The sequence below is a fragment of the Bombina bombina genome, chromosome 11, assembly GCF_027579735.1.
Source record: "Bombina bombina isolate aBomBom1 chromosome 11, aBomBom1.pri, whole genome shotgun sequence".
NCBI lineage: Eukaryota > Metazoa > Chordata > Amphibia > Anura > Bombinatoridae > Bombina > Bombina bombina.
Window position 1 is genome coordinate 166,898,165 of NC_069509.1, and position 27,670 is coordinate 166,925,834.

General features: G+C 44.5%; 1 protein-coding gene across 1 annotated transcript in view; it reads right to left on the bottom strand.

Moving 5' to 3' along the window:
• Positions 1–2,911: 2,911 nt before the first annotated feature.
• LOC128641728 (uromodulin-like) overlaps positions 2,912–27,670 on the bottom strand; it is a 106,461-nt gene continuing 81,702 nt past the window's right edge. The window contains exons 16-17 of the mRNA XM_053694253.1: positions 24,422–24,575; positions 2,912–2,974 (exon numbers count right to left, since the gene is read on the bottom strand). Of these exons, the coding sequence (XP_053550228.1) occupies positions 2,912–2,974; positions 24,422–24,575 (217 nt within the window). The remainder of the gene's footprint in view (positions 2,975–24,421; positions 24,576–27,670) is intronic.

The following is a 27,670-nucleotide window of genomic DNA, read 5'->3' on the forward strand; positions in this document are numbered from 1 at the left end:
AGGTTTATTTAAGGGGGGTTTGGGTTAGATTAGGGGTATGTGGGTGGTGGGTTTTAATGTTGGGAGGGTTGTATTTTTTTTTTACAGGCAAAAGAGCTGTTTTCTTTGGGGCATGCCCCTCAAAAGGCCCTTTTAAGGGCTGGTAAGGTAATAGAGCTGGTAACTTTTTAATGTAGAATAGGGTAGGGCATTTTTTTATTTTGAGGGGCTTTGTTATTTTATTAGGGGGCTTAGATTAGGTGTAAGTAGCTTAAAATTGTTGTAATATTTTTGAAATGTTTGTAACTTATTTTTTTTATTTTTTGTAACTTAGTTTTTTTTTACTTTAGTTAGTTTATTTAATTGTATGTATTTGTAGATAATTAATTTAATTTATTTAATGATAGTGTAGTGTTAGATTTAATTGTAACTTAGGTTAGGATTTATTTTACAGGTAATTTTGTATTTCTTTTAGCTAGGTAGTTATTAATTAGTTAATTTAATAGTTAATTTAATAACTATTATAACTAGCTAAAATAAATACAAAGTTACCTGTAAAATAAATATAAATCCTACAATAGCTACAATGTAATTATTAATTACATTGTAGCTATCTTAGGGTTTATTTTACAGGTAAGTATTTAGTTTTAAATAGGAATAATTTATTTAAGTATAGTGTAGTGTTAGGTGTAATTGTAACTTAGGTTAGTTTATATTTTACAGGTAAATTTCTCTTTATTTTAACTAGGTAGCTATTAAATAGTTAATAACTATTTAATAGCTATTGTACCTAGTTAAAATAAATTGAAATTTGCCTGTAAAATAAAAATAAATCCTAAAATAGCTACAATATAATTATTATTTATATTGTAGCTATTTTAGGGTTTACTTTAAAGGTAAGTATTTTGTTTTAAATAGGATTAATTTAGTTAATAAGAGTTATAATATTTAGATGTATGTAATTAATATTTAAGTTAGGGGGTTGTTAGGGTTAGACTTAGGTTAAGGGGTAAAAATGTTATTATAGTTGCGGCGGTGTAGGGGGTGGCAGGATAGGGGATTAATAAATGTATTATAGGTGGCGATGGTGTAGGGGGCAGATTAGGGGTTAATACGTTTAATATAGGTGGCGGCGGGGTCTGGGAGCGGCGGTTTAGGGGTTAAACAATTTATTTAGTCGTGGTGGGGTACGGGATCGGCAGGATAGGGGTTAATACATTTATTATAGGTGGCCCCGGTATAGGGGGGGCAGGATAGGGGTTAATAGGTATTATATAAGTGGCGGCGGGGTCCGGGAGCGGCGGTTTAGGGGTTAATCAGTTTATTAGAGTGGCGGTGGGCTCCGGGAGCGGCGGTTTAGGGGTTAATACATTTATAAGAGTTGCGGCGGGGTCTAGGAGCGGCGGTTTAGGGGTTAGTAACTTTATTAAGTTGCGGGGGGCTCCGGGGGCACCGTTATAAGGGGTAGAACAGTATAGTTTAGTGTGGGTGCTTAGTGACAGCTTGTCAATAAAGCTGTCAAAAAGCGCGGCTTTTTGACAGATTTATTGGTAACTTTGGCGAGATTTTTCAGGTCCGCGGCGGCGATGGTAGGCGAGCTTAGGCAGGCGTATTGGGCCGGCGAAGGCAGGTAAGTAGACACGTTGATAACTAGAGGCCTCAGTGTCAGGAAACAACAGTATCACAGAGAAAACCAGTCAATATATTGACCAAAGATTAAGAGAATACCCATACACACTTCCATCGTATGTTAAAGATATGATGGAAGTTTTGCAGAAACTGGAAAACTTGACACTCTCTCCTAATTCTATCCTTGTTACAGCAGATGTAGAATCTCTCTACACCAATATTAAACATCATTTAGGAGAACAAGCAATCTCATACTTCTTAGCATCTAATGTAACAGATAACCATGATCCTAATGTATTCATTAAACAATTACTACACTTCATCTTACACCATAATTACTTTATATTTAAAGATCATTTTTACTTACAGACTGCATGTGCCCCTACATATGCAAACTTATTCCTTGGGTTTTGGGAATGCAATACTGTCCTCTCGGATACCAATGACTCATTTATACAGCACATCCCCTTATGGATTCGCTACATAGATGACATCCTCTTTGTCTGGGAGGGATCGACTGACATGCTGAAAGAATTTATGATCAGCCTTAATAATAACAACCTAAATCTAAGACTTACCTATGAATATAGTCATCAAGAAGTGAATTTTTTAGATTTAGCCATTCAAACAGATGAACAAGGACACATTAGCACCACCCTATGCAGGAAAGTGACAGCGACTAATACTCTGTTGCATCACTGCTCATGCTCCATGCACCCTTAATGCCATCCCTAAGGGTGAATTTATACGTTTAAGACGTAATTGTTCTGATATTACAGTTTATAAACAGGAAGCCAAGAAACTCATGAGTAGACTTCAAGACAGAGGGTATTGCAAACGCTCAATCAAAAAGGCAATTACACAAGTGTTAAAAATGGAGCGTCAAACCTTGTTGCAACCTCACCAGAGAAGATCAGATAATATACCCAGACTTATCACTACTATCAATCCACAAATTCATCAGATCACTAAGGTGATCAATGATAATTGGCACATCTTACTAAATGATCCTCTTTTAGCTAGTGAAATTGGCAATAGGGTATCCATTGGGTATAAAAGACCGAAGAATTTGAAAGACACTCTGGTCAAGAGTCATTACGTACATAGACCTAGGAAGGTTAGTCAATCTCCAGGCATGTTCCCTTGTGGAACCTGTAATACATGTCCGAATGTGTGGAAAATTAAAGAAATCTATGACAAGTATGGTCAAAAACACTCACTGACTGCACACTTTTCTTGCACTACAATAGGCGTAATTTATGCCTTACAATGTCCATGTAACTTATTTTACGTAGGTATGACCTCACAACAAATTAGAACACATATCATGGAACATAGTAGAAATATCAGGAATGCTAAGAAAGATCTTGAAAAAAAGAAAATCATAACAAGTGTGGCCAAATACTTAAATTATAAACATAATAATAATTATACATTTCTCAAATTTACAGTTCTACAAAAAGCTACCCTAGGAATAAGAGGTGGCGATATGAAGCAAATTTTATTAAAGATGGAATGTAGGTGGATACACTTATTGAACAGCGTCAAACCCCATGGGTTGAATGATTATAATAATTATAATGTATATTTGTAATATACAGAATTAATTCCTTTTTATAATCTGGTATTATTATTAATTTAACATATTCCTATCTTTTGGAATATTTTAATTTATAACAGCTATTAACTTTTGTATATAGCACTCCAATCCAACTTTTCATATTTTAGTATATATTGTACCGCTACACTCTTCTTATTTCACTGCTACTATGACAGTGTCCTCTGTTAATCCACTATGAGGTTGTTACATAATGCTATAACTGCAGTATATTTTTGCTCACTTACACTTGATTATCATGACACTTATCCCTTTGATAATCATTTTTTAATAGGATTTTTTTATTGAGTTTATATCTTTTCACGCTTCACTTTTTGAACATTTGTATATGATCACTTTTTAATTTATTTTTTCATTTATTCATTATCATGTATTTTTATTTATTTTTTGCACCCAACCACTCACTTGATACCCTTTACTTTTTGCTTATCACAGCTGATTCAAAAGAAAAAATGAATTCCCTTTAAGCAGACATCTATCTGCTCCTATACTTAATATTGTATAACGCGTAGCATAAACTATGTATCACGTATTCCAGCTACATATCCATTTATAATTATGTAGTATTCTTCCACACGTACTCTGTTGCTTTTTCATTTAATTATGTGTCCAATATACTTTTTCAATGTATCTATTCAATCCTTGGTCGATGCAAGATGTATTATAATGATGATTGACATTACCTACTGCCAATCCACTTCTGGTCTTGAGAACCAATGCACGTAGAGGGGCGTGTTCATCTCAGCTTATAACTAGTTATTTCCTGCCGCCCCACGTACCCCCTCTGAGGAAGCGTTAGAGAAACGCCGCATCAGGGGTCTTCTTATTTTAAATTGCTCTCCTTGTGTAATTAATCTAATCTAGAATCATAGATATTGACGGCAGATAAGAGCCATAGGCCCAGCAAGTCTGCCCGATATTACCTAACAGTATAAACTTATCTAGTTTGTAGGATAGCCTAATCGGCACAGTATGATATAATTTGAGTACTTATGTTAATATTTTTCACTATAGTTTCGCCGGATATAGGGGCGTTTAAGCCTCTTTATGGGGATCTACTAGTAGTAGCATACTTGTACTGATTGTCTTATTACTAAGGCACTTTATATTGAATGTGTCTCTAATACTTTGCTATTTGGTACTTTTTTTTGTAATCAATGTTGGTTGCGACATGCAACATATAGTATAATATACATTTTATTGTACCAATTAGATTTATTCTAAATCTGTGACACATTTGTATATAATGACGCAGCACTGTTAGTCAGCATTATGGAGCTGTGAGCTTACTGTTGGTTGCGTAAAGCAACATTGAACTGTTTTACTCTTGGTTACAAACAGGCATTATAACTACTTAGCATTGGGCTGACACCGTATGAACAGTAATATCGGTGATACTATTAAAACAGCCTAGACTAAACTAGAGATTTGCCTTACACCTGAAACACTCATTTTGGTTACTCCTTGCAGTTAAGTAACAACTTTGATCTTTGTATAAGCTACGGCGATATAGCAATAGCTATATGAAAGACATCGCTACTTCCTTTAACTCCAACTTCTCAATTTTGCAGTGTTATACGCACAGGATATAATTCAATATATATTGAGTAGAGGGGTATTATTTGTACATTAGTAGTGATATCGCCAGCTGCTATACTTAATACTAATATTATAATGTCTGCTATCTGAGATAACTTTTTAAGTGATATGTTAGACTGCTTTATATTTCACAGTTCTAGTACAAATTATTTCATAGTTTACTCACTCCTGTGTCATTATATCAATCGTATTACTACTAGCAACCCAGCTGTTACTCCCCATTATATAACTTAACTATTGATTCGTATATATACCATATTTACGGCCTGGGGAGTCCCCACCTAATTAATTAATATATTTATTGTGGAATCTCGGGTCGCATTACAGTACTCTGGGTTATTATAGGATCATTCTTATACACTTGAATAAAGATATACTGACCTCTTATATATGTTTATAATAGATCTAGGGTGACTGTGATACCAAGCCACATATAGGCTAAATTCATATAATACCAGCCAATTCTAGACATATATATGTTTAGATCATAAAGGGATTAGTTAGTTATCATAATTATCACTGATATTTGAATATTCTCCAAGTGTCATTACTTACATATGCATTGTCATTCTGTACACAGGAGAAGTGTTTTTAATCTTTGCGAGTTGGCAGCAAGATATTTATTCATACCTGCTGTCTTTTAATTAACAGACAATAAAAGTTATTTTTTACTATTATTTTCCTTAACATGATGCCTATAATTTAACTAGTGCACAGAAGCATTCTTTTTTTGGACATTTCCACCTTCTGTTGGTTATGCCCTTATAAATATTACTTAGTAATTATGCTTAACCCTTTCGTGACAGGGTTAAAGTGTCTACATCGGAACACCTGTTCCGATGTAGACAAATTGAAACTACGCGATCGTGCATACGATCGCGAGATTTCAATTATTGGATCGCATCTGGGGGGCGTCCCTACAACCCTAGGAACGCCCTCCAGACCGCGATCAAGTCCTTGAAGCGCAGAAGGCTTCAGGACAGCCGTTTGATATGACGTTCTATTCCGTCATAACGGCTTTAAAGCCCAGTGTAAATATGACGGAATAGAACGGCATAACGGCGTTAAAAGGTTAAGCACTGCTCCTTTAAGTGACCTAGATACTGACTGCTTATTTTGACAAGGTCCTTTCGGAGTCATACTGTCTCCTACATATTTATTTAGTTCCTCCCTTGTTTCAAAATTTTAATATATATATATATCTACTGTGAAGTGCAAGTGTTTATCCACATCCAGCGTTGGAAAGAACAGGGGGTATAACGCTCCACACCACATGACAGTGAGTTGGGACACTGACAGATCCTAGTCTGCCTTGTCTAGCACACTTTAGTGCTTCCTTGTTTGTGCGTATGGTTGCACGATTTGTATAATAGCTGGGAATAGATAAAGAATAACTGAGTTGCAATAGGAGGCGCCTTATGTTTGTTTGTGTTGTTTCAGCAGAGTGGAAATAATTTAGGTCTAGTCTAAGCTGCTGTCCAATTGTTTCTCTGCAGAAAAAATAATTTTCGTTAACTAATTTTAGGTGACCCCATGAGTGATTATAGGAAGAAAAAAAAAATTTATTGTGACAAACAAATCTTTTGTAGGGATGTGCATTAATTTTGTTACGAAAATGCGGATATTAGTTTCATTTTAACAAATGAATATCGGATTAAAGGGACAGTCTACACCAGAATTTTTATTGTTTTAAAAGATAGATAATCCCTTTATTACCCATTTCCCAGTTTTGCATAACTAACACAGTTATAATAATATACTTTTAACCTCTGTGATTATCTTGTATCTAAGCCTTTGCAAACTGCCCCTTTTTTCAGTTCTTTTGACAGACTTGCAGTCTAGCCAATCAGTGCCTGCTCCCAGATTACTTCACGTGAAATATGTGAACTAACACCCTATAGTGGTGAAAAACTGTTAAAATGCAATCTGAAAGAGGTGGGCTTCAAGGTCTAAGAAATTAGAATATGAACCTCCTAGGTTAAGCTTTCAACTAAGAATACCAAGAAAACAAAGCAAAATTGGTGATAAAAGTATATTGGAAAATTGTTTAAACTTACATGCTCTATCTGAATCATGAAAGTTTATTTTGGCCTAGACTGTCCCTTTAATGCACTAACTAATTTAAAGAATAATAAATATAATTCCTGAGTATATTCTTTAAATTAGGTGTGTTACGTACCTGTAGTGCACTGGGGGAGCCGCGCTAACCGCTAATCTACTTCTTTATAAACTCCAGGAGGGTCAGATTAGTGTGCTCTGTATGCCCTGCTGTTCCTCTGCTGCTCTGTATGTCCTGCTCCTCCACTACTGCTCTGTATGTCCTGCTGCTCCTTTACTGCTCTGTATGTCCTGCTGCTCCTTTACTGCTTTGTATGTCCTTCTGCTCTTCTACTGCTCTGCATGTCCTTCTGCTCCTCTACTACTCTGTATGTCCTTCTGCTCCTCTACTGCTCTGCATGTCCTGCTGCTCCTCTACTGCTGTGTATGTCCTGATGCTTCTCTACTGCTCTGTATGTCCTGCTGCTCCTTTACTGCTCTGTATGTCCTTCTGCTCCTCTACTGCTCTGTATGTCCTGCTGCGCCTTTACTGCTTTGTATGTCCTTCGGCTCCTCTACTGCTCTGTATGTCCTGCTGCTCCTTTACTGCTTTGTATGTCCTTCTGCTCCTCTACTACTCTGTATGTCCTGCTGCTCCTCTACTGCTCTGTATGTCCTGCTGCTCCTCTATTGCTCTGTATGTCCTGCTGCTCCTTTACTGCTTTGTATGTCCTTCTGCTCTTCTACTGCTCTGCATGTCCTTCTGCTCCTCTACTACTCTGTATGATCTGCTGCTCGCTCCTCTACTGCTCTGTATGTCCTGCTGCTCTTCTAGTGCTCTGTATGTCCTTCTGCTCCTCTACTGCTCTCCATGTCCTGCTGCTCCTCTACTGCTCTGTATGTCCTGATGCTCCTCTACTACTCTGTATGTCCTGCTGCTCCTTTACTGCTCTGTATGTCCTTCTGCTCTTCTACTGCTCTGCATGTCCTTCTGCTCTTCTACTACTCTGTATGTCCTGCTGCTCCTCTACTGCTCTGTATGTCCTGCTGCTCTTCTACTACTCTGTATGTCCTGCTGCTCCTCTACTGCTCTGTATGTCCTGATGCTCCTCTACTGCTCTGTATGTCCTGCTGCTCCTTTACTGCTCTGTATGTCCTTCTGCTCTTCTACTGCTCTGCATGTCTTTCTGCTCCTCTACTACTCTGTATGTCCTGCTGCTCGATCCTCTACTGCTCTGTATGTCCTGCTGCTCCTCTACTGCTCTGTATGTCCTTCTGCTCCTCTACTGCTCTGCATGTCCTGCTGCTCTTCTACTGCTCTTTATGTCCTTCTGCTCTTCTACTGCTCTGTATGTCCTGCTGCTTCTCTACTGCTCTGTATGTCCTTCTGCTTCTCTACTGCTCTGTATGTCCTTCTGCTCCTCTACTGCTCTGCATGTCCTGCTGCTCCTCTACTGCTCTTCATGTCCTGCTGCTTGTCTACTGCTCTGTACGTCCTTCTGCTCCTCTACTGCTCTGTATGTCCTGCTGCTCCTCTACTGCTCTGTATGTCCTTCTGCTCCTCTACTGCTCTGCATGTCCTGCTGCTCCTCTACTGCTCTGTATGTCCTGCTGCTCCCCTACTGCTCTTTATGTCGTTCTGCTCCTCTACTGCTCCTGCTAATCCTCTACTGCTTTGTATGTCCTGCTGCTCCTCTACTACTCTGTATGTCCTGCTGCTCTTCTACTGCTCTGCATGTCCTGCTGCTCCTCTAGTACTCTGTATGTCCTGCTGCTCTTCTACTGCTCTGCATGTCCTTCTAATCCTTTACTGCTCTGTATGTCCTGCTTTGTGTCTACTGCTCTCTATGTCCTGCTGCTCCTCTACTGTCCTGAATGTCCTGCTAATCTTCTACTGCTCTGCATGTCCTGCTAATGCTTTGCTGCTCTGTATGTCCTGCTGCTTTTCTACTGCCCTCTATGTCCTGCTGCTCCTCTATTGCTCTGTATGTCCTGCTAATCCTCTACTGCTCTGTATGTCTTGCTAATCCTCTACTGCTCTCTATGTCCTGCTGCTCTTCTACTGCTCTGTATGTCCTGCTGCTCCTCTTTCTGCCTTCATGTCCTGCTTCTCCTTTATTGCATTGTATATCCTACTGCTCTGTATGATCTGCTGCTCCTTTACTGCTCTGCATGTCCTGCAAATCTGCTACTCCTCTACTGATCTGCATGTCCTTCTTCTCCTCTACTGCTTTGCATGTCCTGCTGCTCCTCTACTGCTCTGCAGGCCCTGCTGCTCTTCTACTGCTCTGCATGTACTGTTGCTCCTCTACTGCTGTGTTAATCCTTCTGCTCCTCTACTGCTCTATATGTCCTGCTGCTCCTCTACTGCTCTGTATGTCCTGCTGCTCCTCTTCCTGCCTTCATGTCCTGCTTCTCCTTTACTGCACTGTATATCCCACTGCTCCTCTACTGTTCTGCATGTCCTGTTGCTCCTCTACTGCTCTTTATATCCAGCTGATCTTCTTCTATTCGGCATGTCCTTCTGCTCCTCTACTGCTCTGTATGTCCTGCTGCTCCTCTACTGCTCTGCATGTCATGCTGCTCATCTAGTACTCTGTATGCCCTGCTGCTCCTCTACTGCTCTGCATGTCATGCTGCTCCTCTAGTACTCTGTATGTCCTGCTGCTCCTCTAGTACTCTGTATGTCCTGCTGCTCTTCTACTGCACTGCATGTCCTTCTAATCCTTTACTGCTCTGTATGTCCTGCTGCATGTCTACTGCTCTCTATGTCCTGCTGCTCCTTTAGTACTCTGTATGTCCTGCTGCTCTTCTACTGCTCTGCATGTCATGCTGCTCCTCTAGTACCCTGTATGTCCTGCTGCTCTTCTACTGCTCTGCATGTCCTTCTATTCCTTTACTGCTCTGCATGTCCTACTGCTCCTCTACTGTTCTGCATGTCCTGGTGCTCCTCTACTGCTCTTTATGTCCTGCTCCTCCTCTACTGCTCTATATGTCCTGGTGCTCCTCTACTGCTCTCTATGTCCTGTTGCTCCTCTATTGCTCTTTATATCCTGCTGCTCCTTTACTGCTTTGTATGTCCTTCTGCTCTTCTACTGCTCTGCATGTCCTTCTGCTCCTCTACTGCTCTGTATGACCTGCTGCTCACTCCTCTACTGCTCTGTATGTCCTGCTGCTCTTCTAGTGCTCTGTATGTCCTTCTGCTCCTCTACTGCTCTCCATGTCCTGCTGCTCCTCTACTGCTCTGTATGTCCTGATGCTCCTCTACTGCTCTGTATGTCCTGCTGCTCCTTTACTGCTCTGTATGTCCTTCTGCTCTTCTACTGCTCTGCATGTCCTTCTGCTCTTCTACTACTCTGTATGTCCTGCTGCTCCTCTACTGCTCTGTATGTCCTGCTGCTCTTCTACTACTCTGCATGTCCTGCTGCTCCTCTACTGCTCTGTATGTCCTGATGCTCCTCTACTGCTCTGTATGTCCTGCTGCTCCTCTACTGCTCTGTATGTCCTGCTGCTCCTTTACTGCTCTGTATGTCCTTCTGCTCTTCTACTGCTTTGTATGTCCTTCTGCTCTTCTACTGCTCTGCATGTCCTTCTGCTCCTCTACTGCTCTGTATGACCTGCTGCTCGCTCCTCTACTGCTCTGTATGTCCTGCTGCTCTTCTAGTGCTCTGTATGTCCTTCTGCTCCTCTACTGCTCTCCATGTCCTGCTGCTCCTCTACTGCTCTGTATGTCCTGATGCTCCTCTACTGCTCTGTATGTCCTGCTGCTCCTTTACTGCTCTGTATGTCCTTCTGCTCTTCTACTGCTCTGCATGTCCTTCTGCTCTTCTATTACTCTGTATGTCCTGCTGCTTCTCTACTGCTCTGTATGTCCTGCTGCTCTTCTACTACTCTGTATGTCCTGCTGCTCCTCTACTGCTCTGTATGTCCTGCTGCTTTTCTACTGCCCTCTATGTCCTGCTGCTCCTCTATTGCTCTGTATGTCCTGCTAATCCTCTACTGCTCTGTATGTCTTGCTAATCCTCTACTGCTCTCTATGTCCTGCTGCTCTTCTACTGCTCTGTATGTCCTGCTGCTCCTCTTTCTGCCTTCATGTCCTGCTTCTCCTTTATTGCATTGTATATCCTACTGCTCCTCTACTGCTCTGTATGATCTGCTGCTCCTTTACTGCTCTGCATGTCCTGCAAATCTGCTACTCCTCTACTGCTCTGCATTTCCTGCTAATCTGCTACTCCTCTACTGATCTGCATGTCCTGGTAATCTGCTACTCCTCTACTGCTCTGCATGTCCTGTTGCTCCTCTACTGCTCTGCATGTCCTTCTTCTCCTCTACTGCTTTGCATGTCCTGCTGCTCCTCTACTGCTCTGCAGGCCCTGCTGCTCTTCTACTGCTCTGCATGTACTGTTGCTCCTCTACTGCTGTGTTAATCCTTCTGCTCCTCTACTGCTCTATATGTCCTGCTGCTCCTCTACTGCTCTGTATGTCCTGCTGCTCCTCTTCCTGCCTTCATGTCCTGCTTCTCCTTTACTGCACTGTATATCCCACTGCTCCTCTACTGTTCTGCATGTCCTGTTGCTCCTCTACTGCTCTTTATATCCAGCTGATCTTCTTCTATTCGGCATGTCCTTCTGCTCCTCTACTGCTCTGTATGTCCTGCTGCTCCTCTACTGCTCTGCATGTCATGCTGCTCCTCTAGTACTCTGTATGCCCTGCTGCTCCTCTACTGCTCTGCATGTCATGCTGCTCCTCTAGTACTCTGTATGTCCTGCTGCTCCTCTAGTACTCTGTATGTCCTGCTGCTCTTCTACTGCACTGCATGTCCTTCTAATCCTTTACTGCTCTGTATGTCCTGCTGCGTGTCTACTGCTCTCTATGTCCTGCTGCTCCTTTAGTACTCTGTATGTCCTGCTGCTCTTCTACTGCTCTGCATGTCATGCTGCTCCTCTAGTACCCTGTATGTCCTGCTGCTCTTCTACTGCTCTGCATGTCCTTCTATTCCTTTACTGCTCTGCATGTCCTACTGCTCCTCTACTTTTCTGCATGTCGTGGTGCTCCTCTACTGCTCTTTATGTCCTGCTCCTCCTCTACTGCTCTAAATGTCCTGGTGCTCCTCTACTGCTCTCTATGTCCTGTTGCTCCTCTACTGCTCTTTATATCCTGCTGCTCCTTTACTGCTTTGTATGTCCTTCTGCTCTTCTACTGCTCTGCATGTCCTTCTGCTCCTCTACTGCTCTGTATGAACTGCTGCTCGCTCCTCTACTGCTCTGTATGTCCTGCTGCTCTTCTAGTGCTCTGTATGTCCTTCTGCTCCTCTACTGCTCTCCATGTCCTGCTGCTCCTCTACTGCTCTGTATGTCCTGATGCTCCTCTACTGCTCTATATGTCCTGCTGCTCCTTTACTGCTCTGTATGTCCTTCTGCTCTTCTACTGCTCGGCATGTCCTTCTGCTCTTCTACTACTCTGTATGTCCTGCTGCTCCTCTACTGCTCTGTATGTCCTGCTGCTCTTCTACTACTCTGTATGTCCTGCTGCTCCTCTACTGCTCTGTATGTCCTGATGCTCCTCTACTGCTCTGTATGTCCTGCTGCTCCTCTACTGTTCGTTATGTCCTGCTGCTCCTTTACTGCTCTGTATGTCCTTCTGCTCTTCTACTGCTCTGCATGTCCTTCTGCTCTTCTACTACTCTGTATGTCCTGCTGCTCCTCTACTGCTCTGTATGTCCTGCTGCTCTTCTACTACTCTGTATGTCCTGCTGCTCCTCTACTGCTCTGTATATCCTAATGCTCCTCTACTGCTCTGTATGTCCTGCTGCTTATTTACTGCTCTGTATGTCCTTCTGCTCTTCTACTGCTCTGCATGTCCTGCTGCTCCTCTACTGCTCTTCATGTCCTGCTGCTTGTCTACTGCTCTGTACGTCCTTCTGCTCCTCTACTGCTCTGTATGTCCTGCTGCTCCTCTACTGCTCTGTATGTCCTTCTGCTCCTCTACTGCTCTGCATGTCCTGCTGTTCCTCTGCTGCTCTGTATGTCCTGCTCCTCCACTACTGCACTACTGCTCTGTATGTCCTGCTGCACCTCTACTGCTCTGTATGTCCTGCTGCTCCTTTACTGCTCTGTATGTCCTGCTGCTCCTTTACTGCTTTGTATGTCCTTCTGCTCTTCTACTGCTCTGCATGTCCTTCTGCTCCTCTACTACTCTGTATGTCCTTCTGCTCCTCTACTGCTCTGCATGTCCTGCTGCTCCTCTACTGCTCTGTGTGTCCTGATGCTTCTCTACTGCTCTGTATGTCCTGCTGCTCCTTTACTGCTCTGTATGTCCTTCTGCTCCTCTACTGCTCTGTATGTCCTGCTGCTCCTTTACTGCTTTGTATGTCCTTCTGCTCCTCTACTACTCTGTATGTCCTGGTGCTCCTCTACTGCTCTGTATGTCCTGCTGCTCCTCTACTGCTCTGTATGTCCTGCTGCTCCTTTACTGCTTTGTATGTCCTTCTGCTCTTCTACTGCTCTGCATGTCCTTCTGCTCCTCTACTACTCTGTATGACCTGCTGCTCGCTCCTCTACTGCTCTATATGTCCTGCTGCTCTTCTAGTGCTCTGTATGTCCTTCTGCTCCTCTACTGCTCTCCATGTCCTGCTGCTCATCTACTGCTCTGTATGTCCTGATGCTCCTCTAGTGCTCTGTATGTCCTGCTGCTCCTTTACTGCTCTGTATGTCCTTCTGCTCTTCTACTGCTCTGCATGTCCTTCTGCTCTTCTACTACTCTGTATGTCCTGCTGCTCCTCTACTGCTCTGTATGTCCTGCTGCTCTTCTACTACTCTGTATGTCCTGCTGCTCCTCTACTGCTCTGTATGTCCTGATGCTCCTCTACTGCTCTGTATGTCCTGCTGCTCCTTTACTGCTCTGTATGTCCTTCTGCTCTTCTACTGCTCTGCATGTCCTTCTGCTCCTCTACACCTCTGTATGTCCTGCTGCTCGATTCTCTACTGCTCTGTATGTCCTGCTGCTCCTCTACTGCTCTGTATGTCCTTCTGCTCCTCTACTGCTCTGCATGTCCTGCTGCTCCTCTACTGCTCTGTATGTCCTTCTGCTCTTCTACTGCTCTGTATGTCCTTCTGCTCTTCTACTGCTCTGTATGTCCTGCTGCTTCTCTACTACTCTGTATGTCCTTCTGCTTCTCTACTGCTCTGTATGTCCTTCTGCTCCTCTACTGCTCTGCATGTCCTGCTGCTCCTCTACTGCTCTTCATGTCCTGCTGCTTGTCTACTGCTCTGTACGTCCTTCTGCTCCTCTACTGCTCTGTATGTCCTGCTGCTCCTCTACTGCTCTGTATGTCCTTCTGCTCCTCTACTGCTCTGCATGTCCTGCTGCTCCTCTAATGCTCTATATGTCCTGCTGCTCCCCTACTGCTCTTTATGTCGTTCTGCTCCTCTACTGCTCCTGCTAATCCTCTACTGCTTTGTATGTCCTGCTGCTCCTCTACTACTCTGTATGTCCTGCTGCTCTTCTACTGCTCTGCATGTCCTGCTGCTCCTCTAGTACTCTGTATGTCCTGCTGCTCTTCTACTGCTCTGCATGTCCTTCTAATCCTTTACTGCTCTGTATGTCCTGCTTTGTGTCTACTGCTCTCTATGTCCTGCTGCTCCTCAACTGTTTTGAATGTCCTGCTAATCCTCTACTGCTCTGCATGTCCTGCTAATGCTTTGCTGCTCTGTATGTCCTGCTGCTTTTCTACTGCCCTCTATGTCCTGCTGCTCCTCTATTGCTCTGTATGTCCTGCTAATCCTCTACTGCTCTGTATGTCTTGCTAATCCTCTACTGCTCTCTATGTCCTGCTGCTCTTCTACTGCTCTATATGTCCTGCTGCTCCTCTTTCTGCCTTCATGTCCTGCTTCTCCTTTATTGCATTGTATATCCTACTGCTCCTCTACTGCTCTGTATGATCTGCTGCTCCTCTACTGCTCTGTATGTCCTGCTGCTCCTCTTCCTGCCTTCATGTCCTGCTTCTCCTTTACTGCACTGTATATCCTACTGCTCCTCTACTGTTCTGCATGTCCTGTTGCTCCTCTACTGCTCTTTATATCCAGCTGATCTTCTTCTATTCGGCATGTCCTTCTGCTCCTCTACTGCTCTGTATGTCCTGCTGCTCCTCTACTGCTCTGCATGTCATGCTGCTCCTCTAGTACTCTGTATGCCCTGCTGCTCCTCTACTGCTCTGCATGTCATGCTGCTCCTCTAGTACTCTGTATGTCCTGCTGCTCCTCTAGTACTCTGTATGTCCTGCTGCTCTTCTACTGCACTGCATGTCCTTCTAATCCTTTACTGCTCTTTATGTCCTGCTGCGTGTCTACTGCTCTCTATGTCCTGCTGTTCCTTTAGTACTCTGTATGTCCTGCTGCTCTTCTACTGCTCTGCATGTCATGCTGCTCCTCTAGTACCCTGTATGTCCTGCTGCTCTTCTACTGCTCTGCATGTCCTTCTATTCCTTTACTGCTCTGCATGTCCTACTGCTCCTCTACTGCTCTTTATGTCCTACTGCTCCTCTACTGCTCTATATGTCCTGGTGCTCCTCTACTGCTCTCTATGTCCTGTTGCTACTCTACTGCTCTTTATATCCTGCTGCTCCTCTTCTGTTCTGCATGTCCTGTTGCTCCTCTACTGTTGTGCATGTCCGGCTGCTCCTCTACTGTTCTGTATGTCCTGTTGCTCCTTTACTGCTCTTTATATCCTGCTGCTCCTCTTCTGTTCTGCATGTCCTGTTGCTCCTCTACTGTTCTGTATGTCCTGTTGCTCATTTACTGCTCTTTATATCCTGCTGCTCCTCTACTGCTCTCTATGTACTTCTGCTCCTCTACTGCTATTCATGTCCTGCTACTCCTCTACTGTTCTGCATGTCCTGCTGCTCCTCTACTGCTCTGCATGTCCGGCTGCTCCTCTACTGCTCTGCATGTCCTGCTGCTCCTCTACTGCTCTGTATGTCCTGCTGCTCCTCTACTGCTCTGTATGTCCTGCTGCTCCCCTACTGCTCTGTATGACCTTCTGCTCCTCCACTGCTCTGTATGTCCTGCTGCTCCCCTACTGCTCTTCATGTCCTGCTGCTCCTCTACTGCTCTGTATGTCCTTCTGCTCGTTTACTGCTCTGTATGTCCTGCTCCCCTCTACTGCTCTGTATGTCTTGCTACTCCTCTACTGTTCTGCATGTCCTGCTGCTCCACTACTGCTCTGTATGTCCTGCTGCTCCTCTACTGCTCTGTATCTCCTGCTGTTCCTCTACTGCTCTTAATGACCTACTGCTTCTCTGCTGCTCTGCATGTCCTGCTGCTCCTCTACTGCTCTGTATGTCCTGCTGCTCCTCTACTGCTCTGTATGTGCTGCTGCTCCTCTACTGCTCTTCATGTCCTGCTACTGCTCTGTATGTCCTGCTACTCCTCTACTGTTCTGCATGTCCTGCTGCTCCACTACTGCTCTGTATGTCCTGCTACTCATCTACTGCTCTGCATGTCCTTCTTCTCCTCTACTGCTCTGAATGTCCTGCTTCTCCTCTACTGCTCTGCATGTCCTGTAATCTGCTGTTCCTCTACTGCTCTGCATGTCCTGATAATCTGCTCTTCCTCTACTGCTCTGCATGTCCTGGTAATCTGCTACTCCTCTACTGTTCTGCATGTCCTGTTGCTCCTCTACTGCTCTTTATATCCTGCTGCTCCTCTACTGCTCTGTATGTCCTGATGCTCCTCTACTGCTCTGTATGTCCTGCTTTTACTGCTCTGTATGTCCTTCTGCTCTACTACTGCTCTGTATGTCCTGCTGCTCCTCTACTGCTCTGTATGTCCTGCTGCTCTTCTACTACTCTGTATGTCCTGCTGCTCCTCTACTGCTCTGTATGTCCTGATGCTCCTCTACTGCTCTGTATGTCCTGCTGCTCCTTTACTGCTCTGTATGTCCTTCTGCTCTTCTACTGCTCTGCATGTCCTTCTGCTCCTCTACTACTCTGTATGTCCTGCTGCTCGATCCTCTACTGCTCTGTATGTCCTGCGTGCTCCTCTACTGCTCTGTATGTCCTTCTGCTCCTCTACTGCTCTGCTTGTCCTGCTGCTCCTCTACTGCTCTGTATGTCCTTCTGCTCTTCTACTGCTCTGTATGTCCTTCTGCTCTTCTACTGCTCTGTATGTCCTGCTGCTTCTATACTGCTCTGTATGTCCTGCTGCTTCTCTACTGCTCTGTATGTCCTTCTGCTCCTCTACTGCTCTGCATGTCCTGCTGCTCCTCTACTGCTCTTCATGTCCTGCTGCTTGTCTACTGCTCTGTACGTCCTTCTGCTCCTCTACTGCTCTGTATGTCCTGCTACTCCTCTACTGCTCTGTATGTCCTTCTGCTCCTCTAGTGCTCTGCATGTCCTGCTGCTCCTCTAATGCTCTGTATGTCCTGCTTCTCCCCTACTGCTCTTTATGTCGTTCTGCTCCTCTACTGCTCCTGCTAATCCTCTACTGCTTTGTATGTCCTGCTGCTCCTCTACTGCTCTGTATGTCCTTCTGCTCCTCTACTGCTCTGCATGTCCTGCTGCTCCTCTACTGCTCTTCATGTCCTGCTGCTTGTCTACTGCTCTGTACGTCCTTCTGCTCCTCTACTGCTCTGTATGTCCTGCTACTCCTCTACTGCTCTGTATGTCCTTCTGCTCCTCTAGTGCTCTGCATGTCCTGCTGCTCCTCTAATGCTCTGTATGTCCTGCTTCTCCCCTACTGCTCTTTATGTCGTTCTGCTCCTCTACTGCTCCTGCTAATCCTCTACTGCTTTGTATGTCCTGCTGCTCCTCTACTACTCTGTATGTCCTGCTGCTCTTCTACTGCTCTGCATGTCCTGCTGCTCCTCTAGTACTCTGTATGTCCTGCTGCTCTTCTACTGCTCTGCATGTCCTTCTAATCCTTTACTGCTCTGTATGTCCTGCTTTGTGTCTACTGCTCTCTATGTCCTGCTGCTCCTCTACTGTTCTGAATGTCCTGCTAATCCTCTACTGCTCTGCATGTCCTGCTAATGCTTTGCTGCTCTGTATGTCCTGCTGCTTTTCTACTGCCCTCTATGTCCTGCTGCTCCTCTATTGCTCTGTATGTCCTGCTAATCCTCTACTGCTCTGTATGTCTTGCTAATCCTCTACTGCTCTCTATGTCCTGCTGTTCTTCTACTGCTCTGCATGTCCTGCTGCTCCTCTTTCTGCCTTCATGTCCTGCTTCTCCTTTATTGCATTGTATATCCTACTGCTCCTCTACTGCTCTGTATGATCTGCTGCTCCTCTACTGCTCTGCATGTCCTGCAAATCTGCTACTCCTCTACTGCTCTGCATTTCCTGCTCATCTGCTACTCCTCTACTGATCTGCATGTCCTGGTAATCTGCTACTCCTCTACTGCTCTGCATGTCCTGTTGCTCCTCTACTGCTCTGCATGTCCTTCTTCTCCTCTACTGCTTTGCATGTCCTGCTGCTCCTCTACTGCTCTGCAGGCCCTGCTGCTCTTCTACTGCTCTGCATGTACTGTTGCTCCTCTACTGCTGTGTTAATCCTTCTGCTCCTCTACTGCTCTATATGTCCTGCTGCTCCTCTACTGCTCTGTATGTCCTGCTGCTCCTCTTCCTGCCTTCATGTCCTGCTTCTCCTTTACTGCACTGTATATCCTACTGCTCCTCTACTGTTCTGCATGTCCTGTTGCTCCTCTACTGCTCTTTATATCCAGCTGATCTTCTTCTATTAGGCATGTCCTTCTGCTCCTCTACTGCTCTGTATGTCCTGCTGCTCCTCTACTGCTCTGCATGTCATGCTGCTCCTCTAGTACTCTGTATGCCCTGCTGCTCCTCTACTGCTCTGCATGTCATGCTGCTCCCCTAGTACTCTGTATGTCCTGCTGCTCCTCTAGTACTCTGTATGTCCTGCTGCTCTTCTACTGCACTGCATGTCCTTCTAATCCTTTACTGCTCTGTATGTCCTGCTGCGTGTCTACTGCTCTCTATGTCCTGCTGCTCCTTTAGTACTCTGTATGTCCTGCTGCTCTTCTACTGCTCTGCATGTCATGCTGCTCCTCTAGTACCCTGTATGTCCTGCTGCTCTTCTACTGCTCTGCATGTCCTTCTATTCCTTTACTGCTCTGCATGTCCTACTGCTCCTCTACTGTTCTGCATGTCCTGGTGCTCCTCTACTGCTCTTTATGTCCTGCTGCTCCTCTACTGCTCTATATGTCCTGGTGCTCCTCTACTGCTCTCTATGTCCTGTTGCTCCTCTACTGCTCTTTATATCCTGCTGCTCCTCTTCTGTTCTGCATGTCCTGTTGCTCCTCTACTGTTGTGCATGTCCGGCTGCTCCTCTACTGTTCTGTATGTCCTGTTGCTCCTTTACTGCTCTTTATATCCTGCTGCTCCTCTTCTGTTCTGCATGTCCTGTTGCTCCTCTACTGTTCTGTATGTCCTGTTGCTCCTTTACTGCTCTTTATATCCTGCTGCTCCTCTACTGCTCTCTATGTACTTCTGCTCCTCTACTGCTATTCATGTCCTGCTACTCCTCTACTGTTCTGCATGTCCTGCTGCTCCTCTACTGCTCTGCATGCCCGGCTGCTCCTCTACTGCTCTACATGTCCTGCTGCTCCTCTACTGCTCTGTATGTCCTACTGCTCCTCTACTGCTCTGTATGTCCTGCTGCTCCCCTACTGCTCTGTATGACCTTCTGCTCCTCCACTGCTCTGTATGTCCTGCTGCTCCCCTACTGCTCTTCATGTCCTGCTGCTCCTCTACTGCTCTGTATGTCCTTCTGCTCGTTTACTGCTCTGTATGTCCTGCTCCCCTCTACTGCTCTGTATGTCTTGCTACTCCTCTACTGTTCTGCATGTCCTGCTGCTCCACTACTGCTCTGTATGTCCTGCTGCTCCTCTACTGCTCTGTATCTCCTGCTGTTCCTCTACTGCTCTTAATGACCTACTGCTTCTCTGCTGCTCTGCATGTCCTGCTGCTCCTCTACTGCTCTGTATGTCCTGCTGCTCCTCTACTGCTCTGTATGTGCTGCTGCTCCTCTACTGCTCTTCATGTCCTGCTACTGCTCTGTATGTCCTGCTACTCCTCTACTGTTCTGCATGTCCTGCTGCTCCACTACTGCTCTGTATGTCCTGCTACTCATCTACTGCTCTGCATGTCCTTCTTCTCCTCTACTGCTTTGAATGTCCTGCTTCTCCTCTACTGCTCTGCATGTCCTGCTGATCTGCTGTTCCTCTACTGCTCTGCATGTCCTGATAATCTGCTCTTCCTCTACTGCTCTGCATGTCCTGGTAATCTGCTACTCCTCTACTGTTCTGCATGTCCTGTTGCTCCTCTACTGCTCTTTATATCCTGCTGATCCTCTTCTGTTCTGTATGTCCTTCTTCTCCTCTACTGCTCTGCATGTCCTGTTGCTCCTCTACTGCTCTGTATGCCCTGCTGCTCTTCTACTGCTCTGCATGTCCTGCTGCTCCTCTACTGCTGTGTTTATCCTTCTGCTCCTCTACTGCTCTGTATGTCCTGCTGCTTCTCTACTGCTCTGTATGTCCTTCTTCTCCTCTACTGCTCTGTATGTCCTGCTGCTCCTTTACTGCTCTGCATGCCCTGCTGCTATTCTACTTCTCTGCATGTCCTGCTGCTCCTCTACTGCTCTGTATGTCCTGCTGCTCCTCTACTGCTCTGTATGTGCTGCTGCTCCTCTACTGCTCTTCATGTCCTGCTACTGCTCTGTATGTCCTGCTACTCCTCTACTGTTCTGCATGTCCTGCTGCTCCACTACTGCTCTGTATGTCCTGCTACTCATCTACTGCTCTGCATGTCCTTCTTCTCCTCTACTGCTTTGAATGTCCTGCTTCTCCTCTACTGCTCTGCATGTCCTGCTGATCTGCTGTTCCTCTACTGCTCTGCATGTCCTGATAATCTGCTCTTCCTCTACTGCTCTGCATGTCCTGGTAATCTGCTACTCCTCTACTGTTCTGCATGTCCTGTTGCTCCTCTACTGCTCTTTATATCCTGCTGATCCTCTTCTGTTCTGTATGTCCTTCTTCTCCTCTACTGCTCTGCATGTCCTGCTGCTCCTCTACTGCTCTGTATGCCCTGCTGCTCTTCTACTGCTCTGCATGTCCTGCTGCTCCTCTACTGCTGTGTTTATCCTTCTGCTCCTCTACTGCTCTGTATGTCCTGCTGCTTCTCTACTGCTCTGTATGTCCTTCTTCTCCTCTACTGCTCTGTATGTCCTGCTGCTCCTTTACTGCTCTGCATGCCCTGCTGCTATTCTACTTCTCTGCATGTCCTGCTGCTCCTCTACTGCTGTGTTTATCCTTCTGCTCCTCTACTGCTCTGTATGTCCTGCTGCTTCTCTACTGTTCTTATGTCCTGCTGCTCCTCTTCCTGCCTTCATGTCCTGCTTCTCCTTTACTGCACTGTATATCCTGTTGCTCCTCTACTGCTATTTATATCCTGCTGATCCTCTTCTATTCTGCATGTCCTGTTGCTCCTCTACTGTTCTGTATGTCCTGCTGCTCCTCTACTGCTCTGCATGTCCTGCTGCTCCTCTACTGCTCTATATGTCCTGGTGCTCCACTACTGCTGTGTATGTCCTGCTGTTCCTCTACTGCTCTATATGTCCTGGTGCTCCTCTTCTGTTCTGCATGTCCTGTTGCTCCTCTACTGTTGTGCATGTCCTGCTGCTCCTCTACTGCTCTGTATGTCCTGCTGCTCCTCTACTGCTCTGTATGTGCTGCTGCTCCTCTACTGCTCTGCATGTCCTGCTACTCCTCTACTGCTCTGCATGTCCTGCTGCTCCTCTACTGCTCTGCATGTCCTGCTGCTCCTCTTCCTGTCTTCATGTCCTGATGCTCCTCTGCGTGTCTTCATGTCCTGCTACTCCTCTGCCTGCCTTCATGTCCTGCTGCTTCTCTGCCTGCCTTCATGTCCTGCTGCTCCTCTGCCTGCCTTCATGTCCTGCAGCTCCTCTGCCTGCCTTCATGTCCTGCTGCTCCTCTGCCTGCCTTCATGTCCTGCTGCTCCTCTGCCTGCCTTCATGTCCTGCTGATCCTCTGCCTGTCTTCATGTCTTGCTGCTCCTCTGCCTGCCTTCATGTCCTGCTGTTCCTTTACTGCTCTGTATGTCCTGCTGCTCCTCTGCCTGCCTTCATGTCCTGCTGCTCCTCTTCCTGTCTTCATGTCCTGCTGTTCCTTTACTGCTCTTCATGTCCTGCTGCTCCTCTATCTGCCTTCATGTCCTGCTGCTCCTCTTCCTGTCTTCATGTCCTGCTGTTCCTTTACTGCTCTTCATGTCCTGCTGCTCCTCTGCCTGCCTTCATGTCCTGCTGCTCCTCTGCCTGCCTTCATGTCCTGCTGCTCCTCTGCCTGCCTCCATGTCCTGCTGCTCCTCTACTGCTCTGCATGTCCTGCTAATCTGCTGTTCCTCTACTGCTCTGCATGTCCTGATAATCTGCTCTTCCTCTACTGCTCTGCATGTCCTGGTAATCTGCTACTGTTCTGCATGTCCTGTTGCTCCTCTACTGCTCTTTATATCCTGCTGATCCTCTTCTGTTCTGTATGTCCTTCTTCTCCTCTAATGCTCTGCATGTCCTGCTGCTCCTCTACTGCTCTGTATGCCCTGCTGCTCTTCTACTGCTCTGCATGTCCTGCTGCTCCTCTACTGCTGTGTTTATCCTTCTGCTCCTCTACTGCTCTGTATGTCCTGCTGCTTCTCTACTGCTCTGTATGTCCTTCTTCTCCTCTACTGCTCTGTATGTCCTGCTGCTCCTTTACTGCTCTGCATGCCCTGCTGTTATTCTACTTCTCTGCATGTCCTGCTGCTCCTCTACTGCTGTGTTTATCCTTCTGCTCCTCTACTGCTCTGTATGTCCTGCTGCTTCTCTACTGTTCTGTATGTCCTGCTGCTCCTCTCCCTGCCTTCATGTCCCGCTTCTCCTTTACTGCACTGTATATCCTGTTGCTCCTCTACTGCTATTTATATCCTGCTGATCCTCTTCTATTCTGCATGTCCTGTTGCTCCTCTACTGTTCTGTATGTCCTGCTGCTCCTCTACTGCTCTGTATGTCCTGCTGCTCCTCTACGGCTCTGCATGTCCTGCTGCTCCTCTACTGCTCTATATGTCCTGGTGCTCCACTACTGCTGTGTATGTCCTGCTGTTCCTCTACTGCTCTTTATATCCTGCTGCTCCTCTTCTGTTCTGCATGTCCTGTTGCTCCTCTACTGTTGTGCATGTCCTGCTGCTCCTCTACTGCTCTGTATGTCCTGCTGCTCCTCTACTGCTCTGCATGTCCTGCTGCTCCTCTACTGCTCTATATGTCCTGGTGCTCTACTACTGCTGTGTATGTCCTGCTGTTCCTCTACTGCTCTTTATATCCTGCTGCTCCTCTTCTGTTCTGCATGTCCTGTTGCTCCTCTACTTTTGTGCATGTCCTGCTGCTCCTCTACTGCTCTGTATGTCCTGCTGCTCCTCTACTGCTCTGTATGTGCTGCTGCTCCTCTACTGCTCTGCATGTCCTGCTACTCCTCTACTGCTCTGCATGTCCTGCTGCTCCTCTACTGCTCTGCATGTCCTGCTGCTCCTCTTCCTGTCTTCATGTCCTGATGCTCCTCTGCCTGTCTTCATGTCCTGCTACTCTTCTGCCTGCCTTCATGTCCTGCTGCTTCTCTGCCTGCCTTCATGTCCTGCTGCTCCTCTGCCTGCCTTCATGTCCTGCAGCTCCTCTGCCTGCCTTCATGTCATGCTGCTCCTCTGCCTGCCTTCATGCCCTGCTGCTCCTCTGCCTGCCTTCATGTCCTGCTGATCCTCTGCCTGTCTTCATGTCCTGCTGCTCCTCTTCCTGTCTTCATGTCCTGCTGTTCCTTTACTGCTCTTCATGTCCTGCTGCTCCTCTGCCTGCCTTCATGTCCTGCTGCTCCTCTGCCTGCCTTCATGTCCTGCTGTTCCTTTTCTGCTCTTCATGTCCTGCTGCTCCTCTGCCTGCCTTCATGTCCTGCTGCTCCTCTGCCTGCCTTCATGTCCTGCTGCTCCTCTGCCTGCCTCCATGTCCTGCTGCTCCTCTACTGCTCTGCATGTCCTGCTGCTCATCTGCCTGCCTTCATGTCCTGCTGCTCCTCTGCCTGCCTTCATGTCCTGCTGCTCCTCTGCCTGCCTTCATGTCCTGCTGCTCCTCTACTGCTCTGCATGTCCTGCTGCTCATCTGCCTGCCCTCAAGTCCTGCTAATCCTACTGCTCTGGATACCTTTTTGACCTATTATATTGTTATCTAACTGCTTCCATGATGTTTTAAATTGAATAATGAGTGAATTTGTTGAGTCTGCAACAGGATGGAAAATAAGTAATATATTGATTGGGCGAATATTATTAAAGGGACATTAAGCTATACAATTAAAATTTAAAAAAAATATTTCCCAGTTAATACGTTGAAATAAAATGTTTAGTGGCTGTATAGTGTTATCTGGTCCTTGTCGACCAGAGGGGAATCCCATTTGATCCATGTTTAGAAGGGACGGTAACATTAAATTGAGTCTGAATGCCAGGATTTTTGTGTATACTTTGATGTCCACATTAATGAGTGATATAGGTCTGTAGCTTTCATACTTTGTACGATCTTTATTGGGTTTGAGGATGGTAATAATGGAAACTGTATGGAATACAGGAGGAAATATACCCATGTGACTAGCCTCTTTAAAAACCCTAGGTTTGGTCCTATTGAGGATAAAAATATATTTAAAAAAAAGACCTGTATACCCATCTGGGCCAAGTGATTTGAAATTCTGCAAGGAGTTAACTTCTTTAGAGATTTCGGGAAGTTTGATTGGTGCAGTAACAGTGGCCACATGTGTCTCCGAAATTGTGGGTAAGTGTAGTGAAGATAAAAAGGATTTAATATGTTCTAATCTACCTAGATTATCTCCTGAGCAGTACTCGTTCTGTCTTATTTTAATACTGCTGCAAAACTTTCAGAGGCCAGGAGATGGTTCTCACAATACCTTCTACTGTCTCATCTTTCTAACACTATGGATTACCTAAAAGTCATGGAGGGTTGGACAACACTGGCTGACAACAGGGCCCTCTGGCTCAGCGTAATATGAGCTCTATGGCCATAGTTGTATATAATTTATCATAATTCTTGATTAAAACATACGCAGTGAAAAGCGAAGCTAGCCATATATATATATTTATTTTTCCCCCTTTCCACCTACCACAAGGATCACATTCTACTGCATAAAGTTCTCGTTTCATTTTAATAAGCTTCTACTCATATCACCATGATATCCCTCACCAGCCACTTCATATACTTATTTAGAAGACCACTACATTTGTAAAATTTTGGATATAAAAATGTTTTCTTTTTTTTTTCTATTTTGTTTTAGATACAACTCTTATTTCTTACAAAATCTTTTGTACTTGTTAGCGATATAAGCACTGTTATTTATAGTTATCTTATACTATTAATACTGATAGTTACATAAAGATAGTTATTTAGACTTTTCTTCCAAAATATAGCTGGTGGACAACTGATAACCTTCTTCTTTACTAAGAACTTACATCATTTGGTTTTGACTCTACCTCATTTTAATGTTGATTATTTTGTACCTTTTGATTCCTAGAAGCCAATTTATCATGGCCCGAATGGGGACAAAAACATCTAGGAGTTAAAAAGCAGAGGTCTTAACACCGCTGCTCCCTAACTCGTACCCCTCCTCTGAGGCGGCAGACATCAATCTGCCCGATCGCATATGATCTGGTTGATTTACACCCCCAGCTAGCGGCCGATTGGCCATAAATGTGCAGGGGGCGGAATTGCATTCTGGTGAACTGCATGTGGAATGATAAATGCTGACAGTCAGCGTATGCTGTCGGCATTTATCGATGTCTGGCAGACATGATTCGCTACAGCGGATCATGTCCGCTAGACGCTTGATAAATTGGCCCCCTAATTTCAAATGTATACTGTAAATTTTAATTCTGTATTCCAAATCTCCTAATGAGTTCTCAAAATGGAAACACAATTTAGCGTTCCTTAAAATTTTTATAATAAGAAACCTTTAGCATGCTGTTTTTCTTTATTAAAGGAACAGTCAACTCAAAATGTTTTATTTTTTTAAAAGATAGATTATCCTTGTATTACCCATTCCCAAGGTTTGCACAGCAAACATGGTTATATTAATACACTTTTAACTTCTGTGATTGCCTTCTATCTAAGCTTCTTTTGACAGCACCCTAATCACATGACTATTTATTTATTATCTATTGACTTGCTTTTTAGCCAGTTAGTGGAGTTTCAGCCACAACTTCATGGGCGTGTTATCTATATGGCCCACATGAACTAGCAGTCTGCTGTTGCGAAAAGCTAATAATAAAGCATGTGATAAGAGGCTGTCTGTTGTGGCTTAGAAACAGGCAGACATTTAGAGGTTTAAATGTTATAAAGTATATTAATATAACAATGTTAGTTGTGCAAAGCTGGGGAATGGGTAGTAAAGGAGTTATCTATCTTTTTAAAACAATAACAATTTTGGTGTTGACTGTCCCTTTAAATGAGATAGCACATTGACAAGAGCACTAGATGGCAGCAGAGTTTTATTATTCATTTATTGCTGCAAAACGTTTGTTTGATGTTTTTATATTCTAAACATGTCTGGGGCACATTTATTTAAAAATTAATTGACACAAATAATTAAAATTGTTGTATTTATTTGTTCAGTTCATGATGCATAGCAAAAAGATATTTCTTTATACACTTTTGCAGTAACTTTTTCGATAATTATAATTCATTCAAATTATGTGGAATCAGTTGATATATATATATATATATATATATATATATATATATATATATATATAATTAAATGGAGAACAGACAAAATGTCAAGTAATTTATATAAAGACATAAAATATTAAAAATCCAACAATTGCCAAAAGATTCATTGCAAATGTATTACCTGGAAAAAAAATTAAAAAAAATGGTTAAAGGGACACTCAGGTTAAATGAAATTTTCATGATTCAGATACAGCATGTCATTTTAAACAACTTTCCAATTTGTTTCCATTAAAAAAAATGTGCACAGTCTTTTATATTTACAATTTTTGAGTCACCAGATCCTACTGAGCATGTGCAAGAATTCACAGGCTATACGTATATGCATTTGTGATTGGCTGATTGCTATCACACGGTACAAGGGGAGTGGAAATATATATAACTTTGAAATTTGTTATAAAAAAATCTACTACTCATTTGAAGTTCAGACTACGTGCTATTGCATTGTCTTGTTATCTTGCATTTGTTGATTATGCAAATCTAATGTGTTGACTGGTCCTTTAAATAATATCTCTTCACCTATACAAATATTTAAGCATATTTACATGCCTCCCAACCTTTGTGGCTAGGAATTAGGGATTAATGTAGGTTGAAGGGGCCGTTGCTGTTTTGAGGACGAACGTGCCGGCAGGGAGTGGGGTTATGAGTGGATAATGGGCGTGGTCATGTTTTTTTCTGGACATTCAATGATTTGTGAGTGTGTTTGTGTGATCCTAGCGGTGAGGCTAAGGGAAATTCTGCAAATCAGAACATATGGCTGTCTCAGGGAGACAGAGTTTAGAATTAGGGGCTGTTTCTCTCAAGTAGGGCAGTCAGGAGGCCTGTCATTATCTGATTGGATGATACATCTGCCGCTGTAATGAAGAAAAATTCCTCTTACTCTGTGGGCAACCAGGAGAACCTCCAGATGGTGACTAAAGATCAGCTTCATTATGCTGCCAAAACATTTCAGCTTCAAGGAGGAAATACTATGCAAACA